The sequence below is a fragment of the Vanacampus margaritifer genome, chromosome 13, assembly GCF_051991255.1.
Source record: "Vanacampus margaritifer isolate UIUO_Vmar chromosome 13, RoL_Vmar_1.0, whole genome shotgun sequence".
Lineage (NCBI taxonomy): Eukaryota > Metazoa > Chordata > Actinopteri > Syngnathiformes > Syngnathidae > Vanacampus > Vanacampus margaritifer.
This window is the reverse complement of record NC_135444.1, coordinates 8,665,857-8,688,974: the sequence shown is the minus strand read 5'-3', so window position 1 is coordinate 8,688,974 and position 23,118 is coordinate 8,665,857. Positions and strand designations below refer to the sequence as shown.

The window sequence follows — 23,118 nt, the reverse complement described above, 5'->3', positions numbered from 1 at the left end:
TTATATGAGGAATGGTGAAGTGCTTTGGACAATGGTGTAGCTAAGGCGAAATATAAGTGTACTCCATTTACCATTTTATTACTAGTCACACAGTATGTACAGCATTTGATCCCAATTATTGTATTGGATCTAATTATATGTATGTAGGTTTGCTGATAAGGTTTAACGTGTGTATACGTTTTTAAAACCGTTGCAGCATCTACATTTAGAGAGATGCATTTTTAAATTTCCATCTGTCCCTGCCTTTCTCCAATTTAGCCTCCTCCTCCAAGTACTGCTAATGAAGTGACAAAAGAGAAGCTAAAAATGCCTCCACCTGTGGTACTTTTTCATTTTCAGGCAAGTTAACGCAGCCTGATTCACATTTGTGAGCACTCTCTGCGTTCTAAAGGAGAAAGCTGGTCGCGTTTAAGTCTTGTTTGGGGACGATCAGGGTAAAAGCCTTTTTTATTGGCAGGTCATCCTGCTCGTTAATGTGGTGACGGAGGTGACGAGTCCGCGGTCGCAGTCCTGTACAGTTGTTGTCACAGGTTGGCAGTCAAATCAGCGGGCTGAGGGAGGGAGCAGTTGAAAGATGGAGAGGAAAGCGATAATAAAAAGGCAAAGTGGAGGTGGATGTGCAGTTGCTGATCGAACAAATTAACTCAACACTTCACCCGCTCTATCAAAGTAACAAAACAACTTTCTCCTTCCTCTCACTGTTGTGCTTGTTGCTGGAAGCTGTGGTAAATATACATTTATGTTTGTTGAGTGCTTCCTATCTGAAATGCTGTAAACCAAGCCTATTCATTTACACAATTTAGCCAATTTTTTCCAAAATTTTCTAGGGATTCATTTGAAAAGTTGCTATAAAAAGAGGTTTTTGTATATGCATCATAGTTAAAGCTATTTTTTAAATTTATTTATTTGTTTATATAATTTTTTAAAGATGCCTTTGTATTGACTTTACAGTGTCACTTTGTCTTGTCAATGTGCTGAACTTTTACACGACTTTCTAACCCCCCCCCCAAAAACAAACAACTATCATCACACTTTGCTTAAATGTGGGAATAAATAGACAAAAAGGTTACATGCGGCCAGGCTGGTATAGTATGAGGTTGGCCGGCATGGTTAAGACAACTACAAAGACAAGCGTGAAGAGGCGGCACTTTGCCTCTAAATAGCCGGTGGCTATTTGGTTTCTCGGAGGTCAGAGGGGCCGAGGTGTGGCTGCTCTAGCTTTATGCTGACCCTCCACCTCTAAACTAAACACAACACACATAACTATGCAAACCTGTCAGCTAATCTATCTTCCTCTTTTACACATTTTTGCTCACAGTTTAACTACCTACAGTACTAGTATAACTGAGGAACTTCCAGAGGGAAAAAGGTACATACCTATAGTATATCCCAATATAGCACTTTTCCTTAATATTGCACTCAATTCATGTCAACCTTCTATTCTAATTCAGTGGTTCTTAACCTTGTTTGAAGTAGTGAACCCCGCTTTGAAAATAAAATAGGATTTGTTTTATGGTTTACTGGTGAACAAAATGAACAGGGATAGTAGCTTTTTCATCAAATCTGACTCTCTTCACCTTGAATTCAGAAAGCATTGTGTTTTTGTATTCCCCATTTCCATGCAGTTTAAGGAAGTGTTCCATTAGCTTTGATAGCTAGCGAGAATAATGCTCAATTTGGCATTGCAAATCATGCAGTTAGGATGCTGACTCCCATCACTCAACTGAACTCCATATTTCTAGAGCACAGTTACTGCTTTTTTCTTAAGATGAAAGCCAGGTGCAGCAGATGCAATGAAAACAGCAGAGCTTGGCAGTAGTTCCATTAATCGTCACGTCCCATCGATGACGATGCCCACCTTGATGCACAATGACGTGAAGCCTCGAAAAAATACATTGACTGAACACCGACTGAAGCACGTTAACGCCCGTTGATTGGTGTGAGTACAGACGATTCCTCTCATTTTGTGTATTTTTGCGAGGCTTTGTTTGCGTCATAAAGCATTCGCCGAATATACGAACTTGACGAAAGGTGGGCATCATGATCAACAGGAATTGACGATTACTGGAAGTGCCTAGCTCTGGAAAAAAAAAACCAGTAAAGGCCCCATAATTAAATCCTGTTGAATACCATACGCCCCATTATACATGTGAATTCATATTGCAAAAATTCGTCCGACCACTTTCTTGTTAGTATGAAGGGATTATGATAACTAATAAATCACATGACGTACCATCACAACAGTCACAGAAATCGATGACTGAGCGCACCAAATTCCCTGTAACACAAATAGGCAAAGCAATGTAGCGTGATCAACTGCAGCCAATGATGGCCAAGCTAGGCGTATCATCATAAACCACATGAGTCGGGTGTCTTGACCTCCGCCGAAACCCTGATACTAAGTTACCAAACACCTGGGGTTCAATCGAACCACTGGTCTAATTTCTATCTGCCGATACCTTGAAATAAGATACCAATACCAATACCTGGTATCGGTACTCGCCTATTCCTAGTTACATTGTGAATACATGTCCAGATATATGAATTTATTTCACCATTTGATATAAATACAGAACATACATTAGTTAATTAAGGAGCAAATCCGCTTGTAGCATCAGACCTTTGCACAGTATTCTCTCTAATTGCTCCTTAATACACTTAGACACTGAAATGACACAAGAATTGCACCTAGAGATGTATGTTCCAATGTTGTATGTCCACAATTATGCGGCTGTAATCCGGCCTGCCAAGAGGTTGTGCCTGTCTCTGCTTCTTTCGTCACAGACCTGTCAACAGTTGTCCTCCGATGTCTATTTCTGATGCTTATTTGCTGCTGGTCTATTCTTGAAAGGGAGTGGAACACTTTGGGGCATGTGTTGTGTGTCTGTGTGTGGCTGTCTAGCAGACAATGTATCTAAGACGTTTCACTGTTCGTGCAGCAAGTAGTGACACGGATGATTGAATTTTACACACAAGTTCCAAAGAGGTAACATTCGATATTATGGCCGTGTTGTGCCAACAGGTGAGAAATTTCAAAAGGGGCCTCGTGCCAAACAACAAGCCATGGAGAAAAATGGTCTGCAATTTGCTGGTTGCACAGCAAAGTAGGACAAAAACACCTGTTTCCTAGCCCTAATTTTAGCATTCCTTTCTCTGCTGCTTTTAATTTCCTTCTTTCGTTCTCTACTTCTTTAACACCACACCAGGCAATTTTATGAGTCTCACATCGTTCACTCATCCTGTCAATCTTTCTGTGCTTTTCATTCAAAAGGCCCTAGCAACGAACCTTGGCACCAGCTTTGGATAAATGATTCCATGCAGGCAAAATAAAAGCATTTCACTAATAACGGGCTTTACTGCCCTGCGTTCTTTTCGAATTGTCTAAGAGGGGCATAAAAATAAAAAAAATTCAAGGAAGGTGAAACAATGATGAGCAATAAATCTCAATCTATGCTGAAAGGGGAATTTCTGAGAAAGGTGTTGACAACACTATTAAAACTACAGAAATGAAGCACGGATTCAGGAAGAATAACAGTGAACTGTTGTCTCAATGTCCCTCAGGCCTTTAATACTCCACATGCTGCTCTAGCACGTTGGCTTCGACAGCACTGGCGAGTGGAAAGACGCCGATGCTCTAATACAGATGCATTTATGTCAGCATCTGTCAGAAGACACAAGGTGATGCACCTTAGGGAGAAGGATGCCTCCATCTGCTCTTTTGTCTTGTGGTTTGGGGGCCTTGCTTTACACAGCAGGAAGTTCAGAATGATCTTAATTAGCTCATTCACATGTTTAATTTGCTTATCAAGGGCTGCCATCCCTGGAGTTGAGTCACATTCTTTGCTTCCCCCCCAGAAAAAAATGAACCTCTACTAGAAAGTATACTTCAACTAAGTCTGCATTTTAAAACATTTCTTCAGGTGTGTTAAGGCCTTTTTGTTTCCTCGGATATGCTCGTCTCAGTGTGATTGTTAAGAAGCCCTGTCTCTGAATAATACAAAAGAGGGATGGGGAGGGGTAAGCCTTTAGCCTCATGCTGTCTCCGCCATCTCCTCTATTCCGGACTCCTCTTCACTTTAACGGACAGACAGCCGGGCAAGCATTATGAGGTCATTTCCCACTGTCTGTCAATGAAAGTCAAACACACACACAAAAGCACGCGTTAACATACATACATGCACATAAATCTGATCTCTCACCCTTGTCAAGAGTCATGGAGGGATAATAAAGTGAATGCAACCCCCACCCACTTCTCCCCACTTTTAACTAACAGGCACATACTATAATCTGCACGGTGTCATATTCAGACCCGCCTACCTTTCACATTGGGCTCATACAACAATACACAATAAATCGCAGCATTAATTCAAATAATGATTGCAGAGTGTGAAAAAACAATGGCCCAGGCTTAATGCTTATCAGCCAGAGTAGATTAAGCTGTGGTGGGTGTGTGCTTGGAGATTCTGCTGCTGACGGATCAATAGGATCCCTATGATCAACTCTATATCAACTATATATATATATATATATATATATATATATATATATATATATATATATATATATATATATATATATATATATTTTTTTTATTTTATTTTTTTTTTTAGGGTGGGGGGTGGAAAATTTATAAATCAAAAGTACTGGTGATATTGAGCATGTGTGTGTTTGTGTGTGTCTGTGTGTGCGTGCATGTGTGTGTGTGTGTGTGCATTGAGTGAAATAAGGAAGGTTACTTTTGGGAGAAGAAGATCCCAGGGCTGCATGTGTATTAGTGGTCTAATGTTCATGTGAATAATTGATTAGGTTCGCCCTGTGTTTTTGATAATTAGTTGATAGCTTCTTAGCTCTAAGCCTTATGATTTCTCGTGTGTGGGGTTGTGTGTGTGTCTGGTGGGGGTCGGCTGAAAACTATTGTGTAAAAAGAAAAAAAATCCTTTAAGCCACGAACTTATTAACTTACTGAAAAAAATTAGACAACAACTCATACATTTGTTTTGTCTTGACACTTCAGTCTCTAGTGCTCACACTTATTGATAAATTCAAGCATGGTGTACTTGAGTAACAACAGTATTTCATGTAAAAAGAGTCAATATTTTTCATAAACAATACAGGATGATAAATGATATGTTCTGATCTTGCAGGAATTGCTATGCATGTAGGATGAAGTTAAATAAACATAGGGTTTTATTTTTATTTTGGAGGTGTTAGTATATATGTGGTCTCTTGTCATCTTGCAGTAAAACACTAATACCTATCAAACACAGGATAAATAGATTGCCAAATTATTACAAGTCTCAGTTTTAAATGAAAAGCTTTACTCTGGATTTATTTTCTTCTCATGCCTTATTGATTTCGCTTGTCTTTCCTATACTTCTGCATTAAGTCAAAATGAATAGGGAAGATTTGGTGTGCTTGATTTCAGTCTCAAATTGTGATATTGATAGCAGATAGAGCGGAGAGGAGCAAAATTATTACACTTAACGGAAATTAACGAAAAACCAGTACATAAAATATACTGTACACACACACACACACACACACACACACACACACACACACACACACACACATATATATATATATATATATATATATATATATATATATATATATATATATATATATATATATATATATATATATAAAGTAACTGAAATTACCTTTTGTTTATGAAAATGTTAGTTTTAATTTTTGTCAATATCAAACATGAACTTTCTGGATTAATCTTAAAAGTATTTATTTTGGTATTGTTGTACATCCGTAGCTACAGTTGTTTGAGAATATACTATACTTTGACATATAATCCATAATAAAACATAATAAAACTGAAACTAAAACTAACAACAACTCAACTAAAATGGTGCATCCCCCCGCCCCAAAAAATCCCTAATTAAAAGAAAAGTCATTACAAAAAAAGCTAAAAAAAACCCAAAAAAACTATTTATTTATTTATTATAATTATTATTTATTTATTTATTTACAAAAAACTAACTAACTGCATACATTTTGCAGCTACAGTTATCATCCTATGATGTTCTCTCTTGTAAGCAAATATATTTTCTGTTGTTGCATGGAGCAAAATGAGTGACGAATAGAAAAGTGGGCAGGGGGGGAGTCCATTCATAGGTTGTCCATCCTTTCACAAACGAGTGAGGATGTTGGTATGTGTGGACAGATGAGGTGAAATGAACGTGCTCAATCGAAAGAGACCCTCTCGTTCTCAGGATCAAAGGTCACCCTGCACAGTCAATTAGCGCAGTCACCGTGGGAAATGGTCAATTTCAGGGTCTCAGTATTATCAATCTGACATTGCTGAATGAACACTGAGTCAGGTTCAGACAAATGTGCTATGCAGTATTGGCACAAAATGAGAAAACACACAACACACTGAGATCCTTACACTGTAACACTTTTTTTATTTTTTATTTTTACATATTTTATGACATATTTTGTCTTCCTGATTGCTCAGATTATTTTCATCAACATTATCATTCTTCTCGTTTGCAAACCAGCACCAAAACCTTAACTCCCACCCTTGCACTAACAGATTCTAAGTGCCACCTGCACATTTTCCCAGCTTTCTTATCACTCCACCAGCGGTAGGATCGAAGACAAAATGGATTGTATGCCTTGATAAACAGTTCGTTTTGGGTAAATTAGGACGAGGAGGAGGGGGAAAAGGTAATCATTTCTTTCCATTTCAGCAGAAATCCTGGGTGAATTGCATCGCAACTGTTGCTGTTCTTCCCAGGGATTTATAGAACTTCTGCATTTGTCTTTGAAAAGCTGAAAAACTATTTGGTTGCTTAAGTGGATGCTTAAAATGGACCACTCAATACAGTAGCAGTAGAATTACATAAATTCACCTAGCTATCACCTAAAGAAAAATAGTAATAGTAGGAATGAATAATAACTTGTACCCCAAATCCATGTGTGCATAATTGTTTACCATTTAACCACCGAATCCCACATCAATTGGAACAGGTATAATTGTAATTTTGCCCTAAAACACGTTAAAGTCTAAAAACTGAAAAATCCAATTTCATCATAATGGTAAATAGTACCGTAAATGGAGTGTACGGATATAGCGCTTTATCGTCACCATATGTTGTACAAAGTGCTTTACCAAGACTCATTCACTTTTTTGAAAGCATATCAATGTAGCAAGATTGCGGCGCTAATGCCACCACGTCAACCTACGTAAAGATTTTCATTTTAAAGTTTAAAATAACTTACTTTAACCTCCAGGATCCTTCGCTGTTCACTGCCAACGGGAGAACGCAAGGTGTTTGTTCGCTTTTGTTAAAGTTATAAAACCATCCTTGTCTGTCGTCTTACTAGCTAGCTAGCGCTAAGCTAACCTAGGGCGGTTCGTCTCTCCGGTCCAAGTATAATCGTGATTAAATGTTTTTCAATAACTGTCTTGGTTTGAACGAGTGCCTAGAATGGGTTAATTAAATGGCTGAACTGCAAGTGAGCGCACAGGCACGACATAATTAAGCTTTCACAACACTCGGAGAACAACAGGCGCCATTTCTAGGTGAATTAATGCGTGTTCCCAGGTGAATACAGGGGCTGTTTGGCTCAAGGCGAACAGATGCTAAGATAGGACAACACCAAAGGATGAGCAGCTCGACACACAGCGGCATTGAAGTCAGCTTCAAACCTCACCTGTAGTAGGCATTGATTCCCGTCCAGACGAGAGAGGAGCCCCATTTATTGTTCATGCGAATTTGAGGCAGGTTCTTGGTCTCCAAATGCTACCCCTCCCTATGTGCAAAACATATCATGATTTTCTCCATTCATTAACATCCACAGAAGGAGATTCTATTAATCTCTTCATTAGTCCACATCAAAAATGGAAGTACTTATTAAAATCAGATCCAGCTGCGTGCACTCGTTAAAACTGGCCACACCGTACGCCCCTTAACAATGCTCGTGGCACGATACCAAGACCAGGGCACAAGAAAGGGGCTAAGTTTCTACCACCTCAGTCTGTTTTGACTTAGCACCCCATGATAATTGCTCTACTCTTGGCAGGGGGCTGTGAATTAACATGACGTCTGTCAAGGAGTATTTGAATGTGCCAATTTTAATTGAATTTAATCTGCACAATAACGTCTGCTATGAATCACCTTTTTCGTTTTCATAATTTCCCCTCACATATTTTTTCCCATTCTTCCATTCCCAGTCAGGTTCATTCCCTCTCTCACTTGCTCTGCTTTCTTTTTATACATCTGGAAAATCCCATTAATCCTAGCTAGTGGTTTGAACAAAACTTATGGGCTAAGCAATTGATTTGAGTATTGATCCCACTCAGCTGAACAATCATCAAGGTAGTAAATTGGTTTCTTGGAGGATATGTTTTTTTTTTTATTATTGCTGGCCCATGCATGTAGGACTCCCTGCTTGGATTTTCCGACATCCTACTTTAAGTGATGAGTAGACCAAGCTTGACAAAGTAATGCATTTTATTTGGATGTGATGTCAGTTTGAAGCTGTTTTTCAGCAGTATAATTCTACAATATGAACACAGAAGCAAATTCTTCTTGTTTGGTAGTATTGTTTAAGGACACACGTACATTTGGTATTTTGTTTAGGGTGCACAGTGTAAATAAGCCAATACAAGAAACAACATTTTGGATGAGCTTCTCAACAAAATGGAAATTTATGTGCTGAGTCTTTCTTTCCCAACCCTAAAAAAAAGCTACATTTCAAATATTATCATTAAACCCGATACAAAACAATCGACGCAACTAGAATAATAGAAAATTGCAATTAATTTCATACAATTTTAGGAAAAATATTCCATACTGGTATATATACGTCTTTGTTTAAAATCTACCATTGTTTTTGGAGGCTACATTTTATGTATCAAAAGTACTGGCGGTATTGGTACTTGGTATCGGTATCAGTGACTGCTCTCCAAAAATATCTCCACTTTTCCGACTCTGTGATTTTCAATCTAGTATACCACAATTTCAAATTGCCATCTTTGTTAATGATATTATAGTATAAATTCAAAACATATCCATAGTAGTAATCATGATAACAACAAAGTGATTGCAAGCATTCAGTTTATGACCACCAAAGTCAGATACACTTGTCTAGATTTTCCATCATCTTGAGATAAGCTTCAACAACCAAAGAAGTACTATAAGCTTTATTGCAGGAGTCAAACAAACTGCGATTTGAACTTTGTGTTATTATGCCCTGATTAAATCAAAGAGCGATGAGCTGTAATCAGTAACTGGCAAACTGCCAATCGTTTACTGACTGCGTTTGGCCGCCTTTCTGCACAGAGATAAAGCCTAGAAACACAAAACAAAGCATCTGATGCCATGTCACCGAGTTCATAATATGTGTGGGTGCAGGGAGTAGATCTTGGAAGATCAGGCGCCATGAATGCTGCTCATTTGACAGAGCAAAAGGAAGAGCTTGTCAAGGAAACAGTTTGTGTCGCTGATACTCAAAAGGTCAGCCAAGTGAACCACAACCCCTGCACCGCCCTTATGCTTGTCTGTCACCGCTCTCCCTTTTACAAACGGGTGTCCCCTACCCCTCGTCGAGGCTGCTATCACCCGCTGCCATACACTCGCTTTGATGACCCCGGCTTCTTGTCAGAAAGTTGCTTCCAGGCAGGCAGTCAGGACAGCCCTTTGATGAGGACCCTAACACTTGCTAAAAGCGGGGTGGCGTTTGAAGATCTTGGGCGTTGCATGTACCCGTTCTTTCACATACACACAATTAAACTAGCTTCCAGGGACTTTAGATTCGGGGGGCAGAAAGAGGAGGATCGGCGAGTGGCTCAAAGAAACGACTCCTTTGAAGGTCTTCAAATGCTGTCTGATGGTTTTAATGAAGTCATTTGAATTTTGCTTTCGTGCTTAGATAGGCCGTTTTTGTTTTTCGATGCCGATACTGATTATTAGTAAGTCAAGGAGGCCTATATTCATTTTCAGTAAAAAGCATGTTTATTGAACATTTTTTCAGACTTTTCAAAATGTAGTTTTTTTTTCTTAGACAATAGACATCCTTTTAAATTTCTAACAAAATGTTTAGGGAGCTCCCAACATTAGCAGTACTAGTAAATACCTAAGCTCTCTATAATTTCCAACTGAAATCTTAAACTTTCATATATATTTTTTTAATGAGTAACAAAAACTAATAGGTCAGAAGGTTACCAGGGTCAGTAGCATCTATTATAAAGTTAAATGAAATTTAATTTAAATAAATAGCTCTTTGGGGTTAAAATGCTTTTATATTTACCTCATATTGGTCATTAGATTCTTTAAAAAAAGGCCGATACCGATATGCCCAATATCGAAGAAGCCGATTATCGAAACTGATGTATACAGAAAGGAAAGAAGACCAGTTGTGATTAGAAACTTAATTGACCCTCAAAAAAGGGCACCAGACAAGCGTATATTATTGAAAATCAAAATATTTGCATTACATTTTCATTCAAATGATTCTTTATCTACAGTATAGAACTAATGCTGTTCAGGAAAAGCCGTAGCACATTCCATACAATATTCCATCTGATTTAGGAAGAAAGACACAGTTTAGCCAAGACTGACATAATTGCACTTAAAACTCGATGCAGAACTCTCCAGACATTCAGCATTAGCTGTGGTATACTGAAATGTTGTCTTCTTGAAAGGTAAGCGGAATATGTTGGGCACTAGTTAAGAGTCATAACAACCCTAATCAACATTAGACTCCGGAGTTGGCAATCAAACATAATGAATTGTTTTACTGTTTTAACAAAGGCAACCGCACAAAGTCAATCCAACAAAAACAAATAGATCTCTGTGCAAATTTCCCGTCACACGGGTACAAGAGCGCATTCCTTTTCATGGTACCCACGCTCGCACCTGCTTCTTTGGCCAACTTTTAACATTGATCCACATTCCTCACCATCCTCGCTGTCGTTCATTCTGATGAAGATCAAGTTCTCACATACTGCCATCAAAGTCGAAGACCAACTCCTGACACCAAAGAACAACAGTACCCAGGACGATACATTACTTCCAACGACATAACATAGGGCAATGTTTGTTGATGCAAAAAAAGAGACATTTTCCTCATTCCTTTTTTCCCCAATGCAGACTTTTTTGTTTGAGTCTCTCAATTGCGAAGTAATGATTAACATGGCCAGGCATGGGAAGAGGTTGGCTGTTACAAAGAAAGATGTTGTTTTGGTGCACTGTTTGACCTGACCTGCTTTCCAAAGCTCACCTGGCAGGTCCATGGGAGCCAGCGGCTGCAATTCAGCAGGCGTAAATGTTTTAATCATTGGAACCAGAGGGATTACTCAGAAACTGTTGACATTGGACAAACAGGGAAACCTGCACCAAAACCTGTTGAAGGGGAACACATTAACACAAGTGAAATGAATGGGGAAAGATTCATATGAGAACACTTTGGAAAGTGTTCAGGGGAGTTTTGGTCAAGATTGAAATCATGTAATTACATTAAACGGTATGAAAGTAATCAATATCAGTTGACCTGCACAACTTGTGAGCAAGTCTACATGATAACAACTGCTTGGGATACATTTACATAATCTTTTTTGTTAAATTATGGGACGACGTACTCCCATTATTTTTACTGGAAATTAATAGGCTTTTCTTCCTATTCCCGACCAGGTTGACGACCAGATGAAGCTTCTGCAGAACTGTTGGAGTGAACTCCTCATCCTGGACCATGTCTTTAGGCAAGTGGTGCACGCCAAGGAGGGCTCCATTTTATTGGTCACTGGCCAGCAGGTGAGTTTTTGCAAACCAGAACCCAAAAAGATTGATTTCTTCAATTGACAGCCATCTTAATCCATAAGGATTAAGTATAGAGGACGAAAAATGCCAGAATAAAAGAAAAGAAAAACATATAAAAATATAATTCCAAAAATTCCATCCATCCATTTTCTTGACCGCTTTTCCTCACAAGGGTCGCGGGGGTGCTGGAGAATTCCAAAAATTGAATACAAAAAATAAATAGAAATAGAAATGAAAAATGTGTACATAAATAAATAAAGTAAAAATAAATACAAAAATAAAAAACGTGATTCAAAAAATAAAAGTGAATACAAAAATAAATGTGGAAATATATACAAAAATAATTATATAAATACAATTAAATGTCAGTCGATAAATAAAAATGTGCTATCATATTTATATATTTCATGCTGCAGACACTGTCATGCGTAATGAAATGGTTGTCAAATGAGGGGGCGGTCCAAAGTGTGTCTGTCATATCAGCACCTTTGTGCCAAGAATGACTTCTGGGTGGAGCTTGGGTGGACTCATGCCTCTTCCTTGTTTGTGGTGGGTATGTCAAAAATTTGGATTGAAAAATATGAAGTTGAAAAGTGCACAAGCTGACTTGTGTACAAATGAAAAAATATAGTCCATAATGTCTAAAATATGTTCAGTGGGCTAGACTACCATAGTTTTGGTATTTTGGTAGATGCACGTAGCTTGGTGAAGTTAGAAATGTGAGTTTTTTTTACTGTTGTAGGCGAGAGCATAGCTGACTAACTTCACAGCCAATGTTGAGTGTGCACTTGAAGATCACCTTCCACCCTCGATCGTGTGTCCCATTAGTGACAATTTGTGCTATTTGCCAAATTCCTAAACACGCTAAACGAATCTTGCACAAAATTAAGATGTGTCAGATTTTACGTTTGAGGGCACTTGCACTGTACAAATATAAAGGCCATTGAGGATATGCTTTTCTGAAAATGAATAAATGAATCCATAGGATGTTTTTCCATACAAATTTCGCCCATTACAAAAAAAGAGCTTTTTTTTTATAAGTAGCATAATGCATCATGTAGTGTATATTTTGTACATGTACCTTTGCAAATATAATTTTCATTCATCGCAGATGCCCCATTCATTTTTTACATTGACCTCAAAACAAAGTGAACATGCCAGTCTCAAGGTCGCCAACAACTATGTGTGTTTTCAAAGGAGACTGCAGTAGTTCTTTTTTCCTGTCATACTGTAGTCTCCAACATGAAATGGAGCTTATTAAAATGCATTCAAAGATAAAATGACAAATGGGCTGAGCTGTTGAAAGCTTAAGCAAGGCCTCACAGCACCGTCCCAGTTTCCAATATGATGACACTGATATTTTGACAGCCCAGTACTGCTGGTGTCCATGAAATTTAAATGACAAATATGGAAAAAGAAAAGAAAAAACAAAAGTTCCATGACCAACTGCATCGTATTTGCTTTGAGAGCACTGCAAAGACACACAAACAGGCTTCAAACCAGTCCTCCATACATTGTGGTTCAGGATGGATTTAAATCTGAAGGTTTATTTATATTTACCCAGCATGTGTCTACAAGAGGAATAATAAAGTAGGATTGATTGACTGATTGACATGCAGGTCACTTGGGTTAGTGCTAACTCTGCTATAGTGGCGTTATAGTGTTCTCCCCTTTCTTTGTACTTCAGGCCAGGAGGCAATAACCTAAGGCATCACCATCAACAGTCCAATCCTTCAATGAAGTTATTTCATGCACAGTTGATTTTATGTAAATTGATTGACACTTTGGAAAGGGGGCAGCGTCTGCTTCTCACTTGAGCCATAACTCTCTCCTTTATGAATGGGGAAGAAGAAAAGGAAGTACAAAAGCAGTTGGGAAAAGAATGGGGGAGAATAAATGTGCTATAGGGAATGGAGCACATACACTATTAGAATATAAGTGCATCACTATCCCTTTAGGAAAATGATGGCTCGTGTGGTTGTGCACCTGGCACTTGGCTTCTACAGTCTGAATATACCTGAACCTTTTTTGCTCGGTTACCTTGGAGTCTAGCAATTTGGATTCATTAGTGCAGAGTGGACTTTTAGTGATACAAGTAACTCTTGCTGCTTCTCAGATTGACAAACTGAAGAGGAAACTGAGAGTTTAGCTAAAAAAATTCAAACTACAGTCAATTGCAATACGTTAGAAGTCCTTCTGTGTTGTAATTGCAAATGACAACACACACAGACCTTCATTTAGGGAAGACAGGCATCTACCTTTCCCTAGAAATGCGTGCACAGTCAATTATGATAATGAATTGTCAATACATTAGAGCTGTCACACGATTATTAAAAAAAAAAAATCTGATTAATCACATTTTAGAATTTTGATTAATCACAACTAATCACTTAATTACAAAGGCTTTTCATAAATAAAAAAAATCCTGCCAAATTTAAAGACATGTTATGTGTTCCTTCGACATTTAATGTCTTCAGCATTTTTTGATCCACTGTACACGCTCATCCTCCTATTTTTCTAATCAGTTAATTACTTGCATAATTTAAAATGAAAAAAAAAAAAATACCCCATGAGAAAATATTCAGAATGTCATATGCCAACATTTATAAAATGCTTTACTTAAATGCATGTAGTTATGTTCATTGCTCAAACACAACCTGTGCTACCTTTAACTTAGCCATCCACTGTCAAGATAAAGGATCATCTGTGGTCAAAATTAATAATGTGATTAATCTGCGTGAATACATGATTAATGTGATAATTTGTTGTGATTAATTAATTAGTTAAAGGCTTTAAATTTGACAGCACTACAATAAATATAAAAAATGTATACGGTACGGTTCTGTTCATAATGAGTGGCAGCTAAGGACTTGTCTTCCAGACTGTGGCTATCTATCTATCTATCTATCTATCTATCTATCTATCTATCTATCTATCTATCTATCTATCTATCTATCTATCTATCTATCTATCTATCTATCTATCTATCATCCATCCATCTATCTAGCTATCTTGCTAGCTATGTAGCTTGCTATGTAGCAATGTAGCTATTATCTATCTATTCTCTCTTACTCTCTCTCTCTCTCTCTCTCTCTCTCTCTCTCTCCATCTATCCGTCTGTCCTTCCATCTGACACTTGGTCAGTGTAATTGAAATACATTTTATCTACAGCACTTGATAGAATAAGAACAGCCATGAAGAGGAGCTTTTATAGCACAAACGTTTTGTTTTACTCTCAATGATTGTTGGGCACTGATTGTTACAGAGAACCATACAGAAATTCAAACATGTTTTCTTTCTTTTTGCAGGTAGACTATGCAGTGATTGCATCCCAAGCTGGGGCCACTCTCAATAATCTATTAGGCCATGCCCAGGAACTGGTGGCTAAGTTACGTTCCTTGCAAATGGACCAACGGGAGTTTGTCTGCCTGAAATTCTTGGTCCTCTTCAGTCTCGGTGAGTCTAAACAGAAGGACTGCGGGGATGGAGTTGGGGATGAAAAACTGCATGACAACCATTCAATAATGTGGACTGGATCAACCTGTCTTTTTTGGGCCTTAAAATTGTTTGGTTGCTGTGTGGTACTTGTATTAGGGACATATGTAACTATTTACAACTGAGGGCGTTGGTGACCAGCTTTTTTTTTGCTTCCTGTTTCCAATGTTTGAAATAATTTCTGGAAATGACTGAATATTGACCGCAAAGTCATTATGAAGCATACTGGATTATGTTTTGGGGTCAGAGATCTAGTTGTTGGTGCAGTCAGGAAAATAATGGGGCAGCTTGTGAGGGGTGACGGGAAAAGATGGCAAGAGAATGGAAAACATTGTCAGAAATTAGGAAGTGAAGGGATAAGTTTTGATAGAATAAGGGTTAGCATGGTGGTGTGTGTGCATGTGTGTTCACAAAGTGGTTATCCATGGTCTAAACTGAGGTCAGACATTGCCAAGAGACTATGATATCTATTTCCAAACAAGAGTTCTACAAGTAGTCTCTAAGGGACGCACACACACTCTCATACACACACAATACCAATGCTTCTACAATACCAATATTCCTGTTTACTTCTTTTGCCTAAAAACAAATAATCAGTTCTAATAAACTGCTTGGATTGTGTATCACACTTTAGTGATCACTGGATTCATGTTTGATGGTCCTGTCCTTTGCAAAGTGGCAAAATGAGCTGGGTGGAATTCAGAGGAGCCGTATAATGCGTGTGCATGTGTGTGTGTGTGTGTGTTGAGAGTGTGCGTCTGTGTGTGAGTTAGTTTTGTTCGGCATGTGTCTTCACGTGGCATAGGGTTTGCAGGGGCTCAGGGTCTAAATTATTTGGCAGAAACATCATCCATAATGAAACACTGACCTCAGGGATGTGTATAGCCCCCGGCAGTGCCTGTTTTCCAGCATTGCCCGAGTCTCCCACAGAAGAAACCCGACACAGGTGGCGTTGCATTTGCTGAGGATATTTGTGGTGGAAGTGCTGGTGTTTGGACTCAGCAATGCAAAGCTCGGAGATTTAGCATTGATTCACAGTGTACACAGCTGAGCAGAGGTGTGCGATTGATGGGCTGATCTGAAAATGTGTAATGGAATGAGAAAGCAAATCTCACAGAACTACCTTGCATACCGCCAGCAGCACCAATTAATACGGATGTAGCTAAATGAGGCATGAAAGTAGATTTGCGTTGGGTGCTGAGCGTTGAAATGAGCTCTAAAGAGGGATGAGATTTATTTAATATACACTGATGAAATTAATTAAGCAAGGACTAAGGTTATTTAAACAAATGTAATGAACCAGTTTTCATTTCAGAAACCTCTTTTTTTCTTTTTTAACGCACATTTAATTCGTTGAACATGATATCAATGTTGCAAAATCATCATACAGACTACTAACACGTCTGTCCCTGATACAACTTGTCAGCTGTTTAACCACATCAAGCTGTCACCCACCCTATCTGTGGCCTGGGTGCTTTCCAATGTTTTTTGTATGTTGGCACGTTGGTACCCTTCCATTAGAACTCTGCTAGATTGGCAAAGCGTATCTTGGCTTACTATTACCGTTTAGTTGGAAGAATTAATCAACACCTACTTTTTTAGAGCATGGGCATTTTGGTAGAAAGCTTATGAAAGTCCAAATAAAAATATGCATTTAAAAAAAAAATTTTAGCATTCGAAACTTTTTGTATCCCCCCCTATAATTTAAAGTTCCCAGTTTTGAGTTGGATGATTTTCTCTAAATGCCCCAAGGATCAAGAATTACAGACATATTCTTACAGCATACAGTATATCTTACATTGGTGAAATCTGGCAAGTTTGTCTCATGCAGTGTGCTAGCCCCCATCCCGCCCCACTTACTTTTACTCGAATGAAAACCACTGTGCTGGAACACACAGATTTCACGGGGACCGGCTGCTTCCTCAGGAATGGCCAGCCTACTAGATTATGTCCTTGGTAGAGATACGGGAGTTATGGGGGAAGGTATTAAGTTAATTAGCAGCACTGTGCAGAACTACTTGCTCACAGACACATTTTCAGAAATAGAAAAATGCAGATAACTAAAGATTTACTTGTTTTTTTAATATCACACCTGTTGAGGAGGGGTGGCAGGTAATCCAGAGAGACCCATCTCTCCACATGTTCTAATCAAATGTCTTGTATTAATGTATTCCTGTTTGCTGAGTTTTTTTTTTTTTTCAAATCCATACTGGGCTCCCTTCTGTATGGAATTGTTGTTTATTTTATTGTGTTTCTCTTTTCATCTGCGAAAACGAGGTATGCAAAAGGTGACCACCCAGTGTCCCCCTGTTAGTCATTGTTTTTCTAGGTTTCTGGGACAGGCTGTGGGTCCAGTGACGATAAAGCTATTCTGATTCTGATAATTGAGTTTAAATGAAAGTGTAAAATTTGCTGCTGACCAAACTTGGATCATTTAGCCTAGGCACAGGTCGACGTGACATATGATGATGTCAATTTTGCTAGTTAAGTGAGAGTTGTAGTTTTTGGTGGTGTGGTAAAGTGTGCATTTGGTCCCACATATGATTATATAAGACAAACTGCCCTCATTCTAGATCGCTCTTTGGCATTCTATGGTTGTCTGGAATAATTGCTCAATTAATCATCACTCTAGCACCTAGCAGTGATATAGAACAATGGAAATCCTTTTCAATTTTTTTTTCTGTGCCTTTACCTTGACTGCTTCCATTATTTCCCATACTGGTCGGGCAGTCAGTCTTCCCCGACAACAGAACTCTTAGTTAAGCCAGTTGTCGATAGAGAGAGATATAGATGTCACTCCAACTGAGCGAAGACTTGTCCTGACCTGAGTTTGACTGTCTTTCTTCAGTTTTGGTATTATTTCCTCACTGTCTCGCTTTATCCATCTCCTTCTATGGTGTCTTCTCTATCTGCTGTCATTCTTTTCTTGTCTCAAGTGAAGGCTTTGGTCCTCTATCAAGAGGGAGATGATCACTCTACTAGCATTGATCTCTGTGTGTGGAACTGTGAGCAATGGCCATGTGTGAGCTTGTATGCGCGGCAGTAAAGTCACGACCATTAAAGCTCAGAGAGACGGAGTACAGCACGGGTCAGAGTTCAGTAAAGAATTACTACTACTGGTCTGGTGACAGAATACTGTTAATGGGTCTTTGATTTCCTTTTAAAAGGCTTAAGTGCTTAATAGAAATACTGCCAAGCTGATGTTTTATATTATCATCAGTTGACAGGAAAGCACAGAAGTGACATTTGGGCTTTAAAAAAGGTATTTTTCTTGCTATTAGTTGACAATTAAAGATATATAACCTGCTGATTGCTTTGCGAGTTCTGCAGTGCTATGCTGTTTAGTCTTTGCATTATAATGAGTGGGGGAAACTGAAAGAGGAAAAAAGAAAAAAAAATCACATCAATTATCACAAGTGTGGTTTTTGATGTGAATTCCCTCAGCCAGAGACAGACAGCCCTCATATTGGCAAAGCACTTGCAGGCTCAGAGGTCAGAGCCTGCTCTGCCAACAAACGACCGGGCTCTGCGGGTCGGACCACGTCAACTCTAATTGGCTGAGACATGCACTGCCAGTCCTCGTCAGCTGGGAGGAGAACCAGAGGAGCTGTCAGAGCAGTGCTGAGTGCTAAATACTCCCAGCAGAGAAGTGAGATTTGTGGACACAACTTGGAATAATGCTCCCAAATTGTAGTGTTTAGCAGCAACAAAAAAAATAAAAACAAAGTTGATAGAGAGGTAAATTATTTGGAGGTCTACTGATAATGGTGCACTCTTGGACACTGAAGTAATTTCATAAGTACCAAGTCTCACTCTAGCTATACCAAAAATATCTGACAAAACTAACATTATCGGAGAGATATTACATTTATAATCTATGTATTATAATGGTCCTAGTTTGCCGTTGTATAAAACTACTGCATAATTCTGAGAGATGCTTCTATATTTTATTGACCTTGTTTAGCTATATGACAGGTGAAAACTCATTAAACATACTTCATCAATACAATAGTAAAAACTTGGGAAATTAACATCTTTGATAGTAGCTGTGAAAGCTAAATTTTTTAAGGAAACATTTTTATACACCTCTTATATGTTAGTTGATCAAAATAGACTGCGGTTAATACCAAACAATGTCTCACACAAACATATTTTATTGCATAAATCAATTTGTTATCCATTACGTACTTACCTTCAATTTAATGCGATATAAAAAATCCACATTTATTTATTTATCTTTAATCATACTTCTGTCACTGCTCCTTCATTTTTTCAACAGAGACATCTTGACTTTGTCACTCACTGAAGCACTGCAGAGAAGACAAACATAGTAAATGTGACTGACCTAAAAAAAACAGTGCACTATCTCCGTTTCACGTCATGTCTGTCTCTATAGTGAATAAGAAAAACACTAAAGTCCCAGTCAGGTGGATCCCAATTAAGCAACAGCCGTGGCTGCTTAGAATCAATCTGCTGATCCCTGACCAGGTTGTTCATACAGCCCATCTCACCCTCCATTCCCCATACGCCTAGCAAATATTCATTTCCTGAAATGAACCGAATCATTTAAATTCGTTGGGGCATTGATTAACATGAGAAGATGGCAACAGTTCGATATTTGCTCCCACTGGGACCAAATAATGGAGCATGTAAAAGGCACAACACTGTACAACTTCATTAAAAGCAACACAATAGATATTTTATGTTGTAGTTGTTTTTTCTTTAAGTATGGAGTTATCTTTTGACCTGATCAATGCGTACTGTTCATAGTAAAGACACTTGGTAGAGTGCAGATCCCCACCAAACCTTTAACAGTCCTAATATAGATCAGAAGCTGCTCCAAAATGTGACTCTTTGGCACATGCTGACCTCTAAATTGAAAATTGTGTCAACATTTTTTGGGGGGGTCAGATGTGGGAGTAAGTCACATATGTCATAACCTTCAAATTTCTGTGGAAAAAAAAAAATCAAGTAACCCAAGGTAGTGTCACCACAAAATTACTTGGTCTAAGCAAGGCAAAAGTCAGGTCATAAAATCTTGCTCAGTCACAATGTATATTAGAGTGATAATAAAAAATAATAATTCACTGATCATGACAACTCAAGCAACTCAAAGTGGAGTCTATGTAGAGGCCTACATGTCCTTGCTTGAATAAATTTAAATCACTTCTTTTATGGTATAGTTTCAAGATTACAGCCTCCGTAATGTCTAATCTATCACTTTATTGTCTTTTCAATTAAATGCATAAGTGACAAGAAGTTCAGTTAATATTTAACCAGCTATTGGTGAGCCAAACTGTCAAGCTAACCTAGCTAGCTTAGCTTCAGATTTCTCACAGCTAGCTTACCTGTGTCTGATAGATGAAGGTAAATGTCATAGATGTTGTGTTTCCCATCCACGAGTTGCAAATTTTGCATGTTGCTCTTGTCGTTCTCCCGATTTCATGAAAAAACAAGTATTCATCTTTGGAGCGTCTTCCATGACACTCGCCCTCTCAACTCAGCCCTCGTCCATTGTTGGGGTTGCCAGATTGGTGGCACCCACGACAAAGGAAAAAATAATAATAATAATAAACTGAATGAATCATGGTGTTCGAAGTCAAGTCACATGAATGCCACATCTAACTCGAGTTGAGTCTTGTCAAGCAAGTCACAAGTCTTTCATGAATATTTTTGGTTTGGTTTGGTTTTTCACTGTTCCGTATTTAAATATAAAATCCTAATTGAAACAAAAGAAAAAGAGTGCTAACTTCTGGGAATGCCACTCATGCAGAGTGAATAATGCATATGATTATTCATGTGTCTGACAGGTGGCATTATTTGTTTTGTATGCACCAGTACTCTATGAGTGTTAGTTTTTTATGTGGTTCACATCTCGCATGTGTGATTGTGTTGTGTGACCGTCAGACAGCAGTTAGTGGATTGGTGCAATGACACCAGTACTGTAATGGAAAATACAGTGGTGGTGATTGCAGTGGGGTGTATACTATAGATTTATGTATAAGGCTAATAAAGAGCAATCTATGCACAACACATCGCCTTCTTCATCACTCTGCTTTGACTGTCGTGTAAAGTGCTGGGCAAACACATGCTGATTGAAAACTATTGGACTGTCATCTACTTTTCAAACAAATCTTTTTACCAGCCATCAGCATCCTACAGTTTTCATTCTGAGGCAGCAAACCAACAAATAAAAAAGTCCTTCGCCATTTACTCAAACTTTCTAGCCGACAGATCCAAACTCAACTAATCAAGTTTGAGTGTCCAGACTTTTCTTTCATCTTATTCTGTCTCATCAGGAGTAGGCGGAAATATGCCCTAAAGCAATAAACCTAATATTTGCACCTATTTTCTCTCAGTTTTAGCCTAAGAAATATAACGCACCTTCCACTTTGTAGGGAATTCGGTGTAATCAGGCTGCGGAAAAGGCTTTCAGAATTTATGAAGTAATAAAAGCTCCGGCTTGCCATCATTACAGGATGCAGGCTGTTGTCATTAAGACCTGTTGTGGTGACGTGTGTGTAGGTTGTGGGAAGATAGTTACACTCAATCTTCTTTTTCTTACCCTGACAAAAAACCCTAGATTCTCAGCATTCATTCACACAGTGTCTTTCTAATCTTAAGCTTTTTTTTAGTTCTTTAATTTTTATCAAATGTTTTAGTGTAATTTGAATCACCAGTAGGTTTTTAAACATTCTTATTCAAGTTTAAAAAAAGATTAAAAAAGAAAAGAAAGAATTGTCCATTAAACAAGTAGATATTGCTATTTTTATGGGATATTATTGTGACTTGTGACCTGATACACTTAATGCAGTATGATATGAAACTCATTTTGTACAGTATTAAAAATTTGTTTTTTTTCCCCGTACATTTGTGTGTTGAAAACCAGATTGCCAGTAACATAACAATACAGCATAGTGTATATTTTCATTTTCCAAGCAGTATGTTATTTCCCACAACTTCCATATTTCCCAGCAATGTTACTTATTTACCAGAACCGCATTGGCATGTATATAATGCATACAGTTGCAGCAGTTGTAAAGCGAGTTTTGCAACAGTCACAATCACCTTGTCACTCCTTTGTCACAACTGTAACACGTGCAGCACCGCCTTGCTCGCCATATCTCAGTATTGTGAAAGCAGTTTAGTGGCACTTGGATTTAGAACACATTGTAACCTACTTCACCTCTGTAACTAGGGACGAGCGAGTATCAATACCAGATATCATAAACTATGGAATGCTGTCTCCACTGAACTTAAATTAGAGACAAATACAAGTGTCTTCCACAAAAAACTAGAATAATAGAATAATATATACTGTATAAACGAGAAACTTCCTCCTTCTCTCTGAAATGCAAACCAAAAATACTAGTTTATAGGCTAGCATGCAATGGACTACTTTCTCATCCTAACGGGAAACGTTCTCGTGCAAACCAGAAACTTTCTCTTTAGGGTGAAAAAGTTTCTTATTTGCACGAGAAAGTTTCTCTGTCGTGCTAATGACAAGGTTTCTTGTTAAAATGAGAAACCTTTTCATCCTAGTATGTTTCTTGTTACACTGAGAAAGTTTTTGCATCCTAATGAGAAACCTATTTCATTTTTTTTCTCCTCCGTGTCACTTAAGGGTAACCTTGCCAGCAAGCTGAATTTCCGCGGTATTTGTTCACAAATATTACAAGAATACATCTTGTACTGCTCCCGCTGATACGTTCAACCTTTTTTAGGTCGGGCTAATCAGGCATTGTTTAGGGCGGGACATGCAGCTGTGATGAAACCAGGAAGCACCGACGCTAGGGGAAACAAACCAACCTAACATAGACGAATGGACGCTCCCAATTAATTC

At 38.3% G+C, this 23,118-nt stretch overlaps 1 protein-coding gene across 1 annotated transcript in view; it reads left to right on the top strand.

The window, feature by feature from the left end:
* nr5a2 (nuclear receptor subfamily 5, group A, member 2) overlaps window positions 1-23,118 on the top strand; it is a 64,807-nt gene that overhangs the window by 22,196 nt on the left and 19,493 nt on the right. Inside the window, exons 5-6 of the mRNA XM_077584593.1 lie at window positions 11,655-11,774; window positions 15,089-15,236. Coding sequence (XP_077440719.1) covers window positions 11,655-11,774; window positions 15,089-15,236 — 268 coding nt within the window. The remainder of the gene's footprint in view (window positions 1-11,654; window positions 11,775-15,088; window positions 15,237-23,118) is intronic.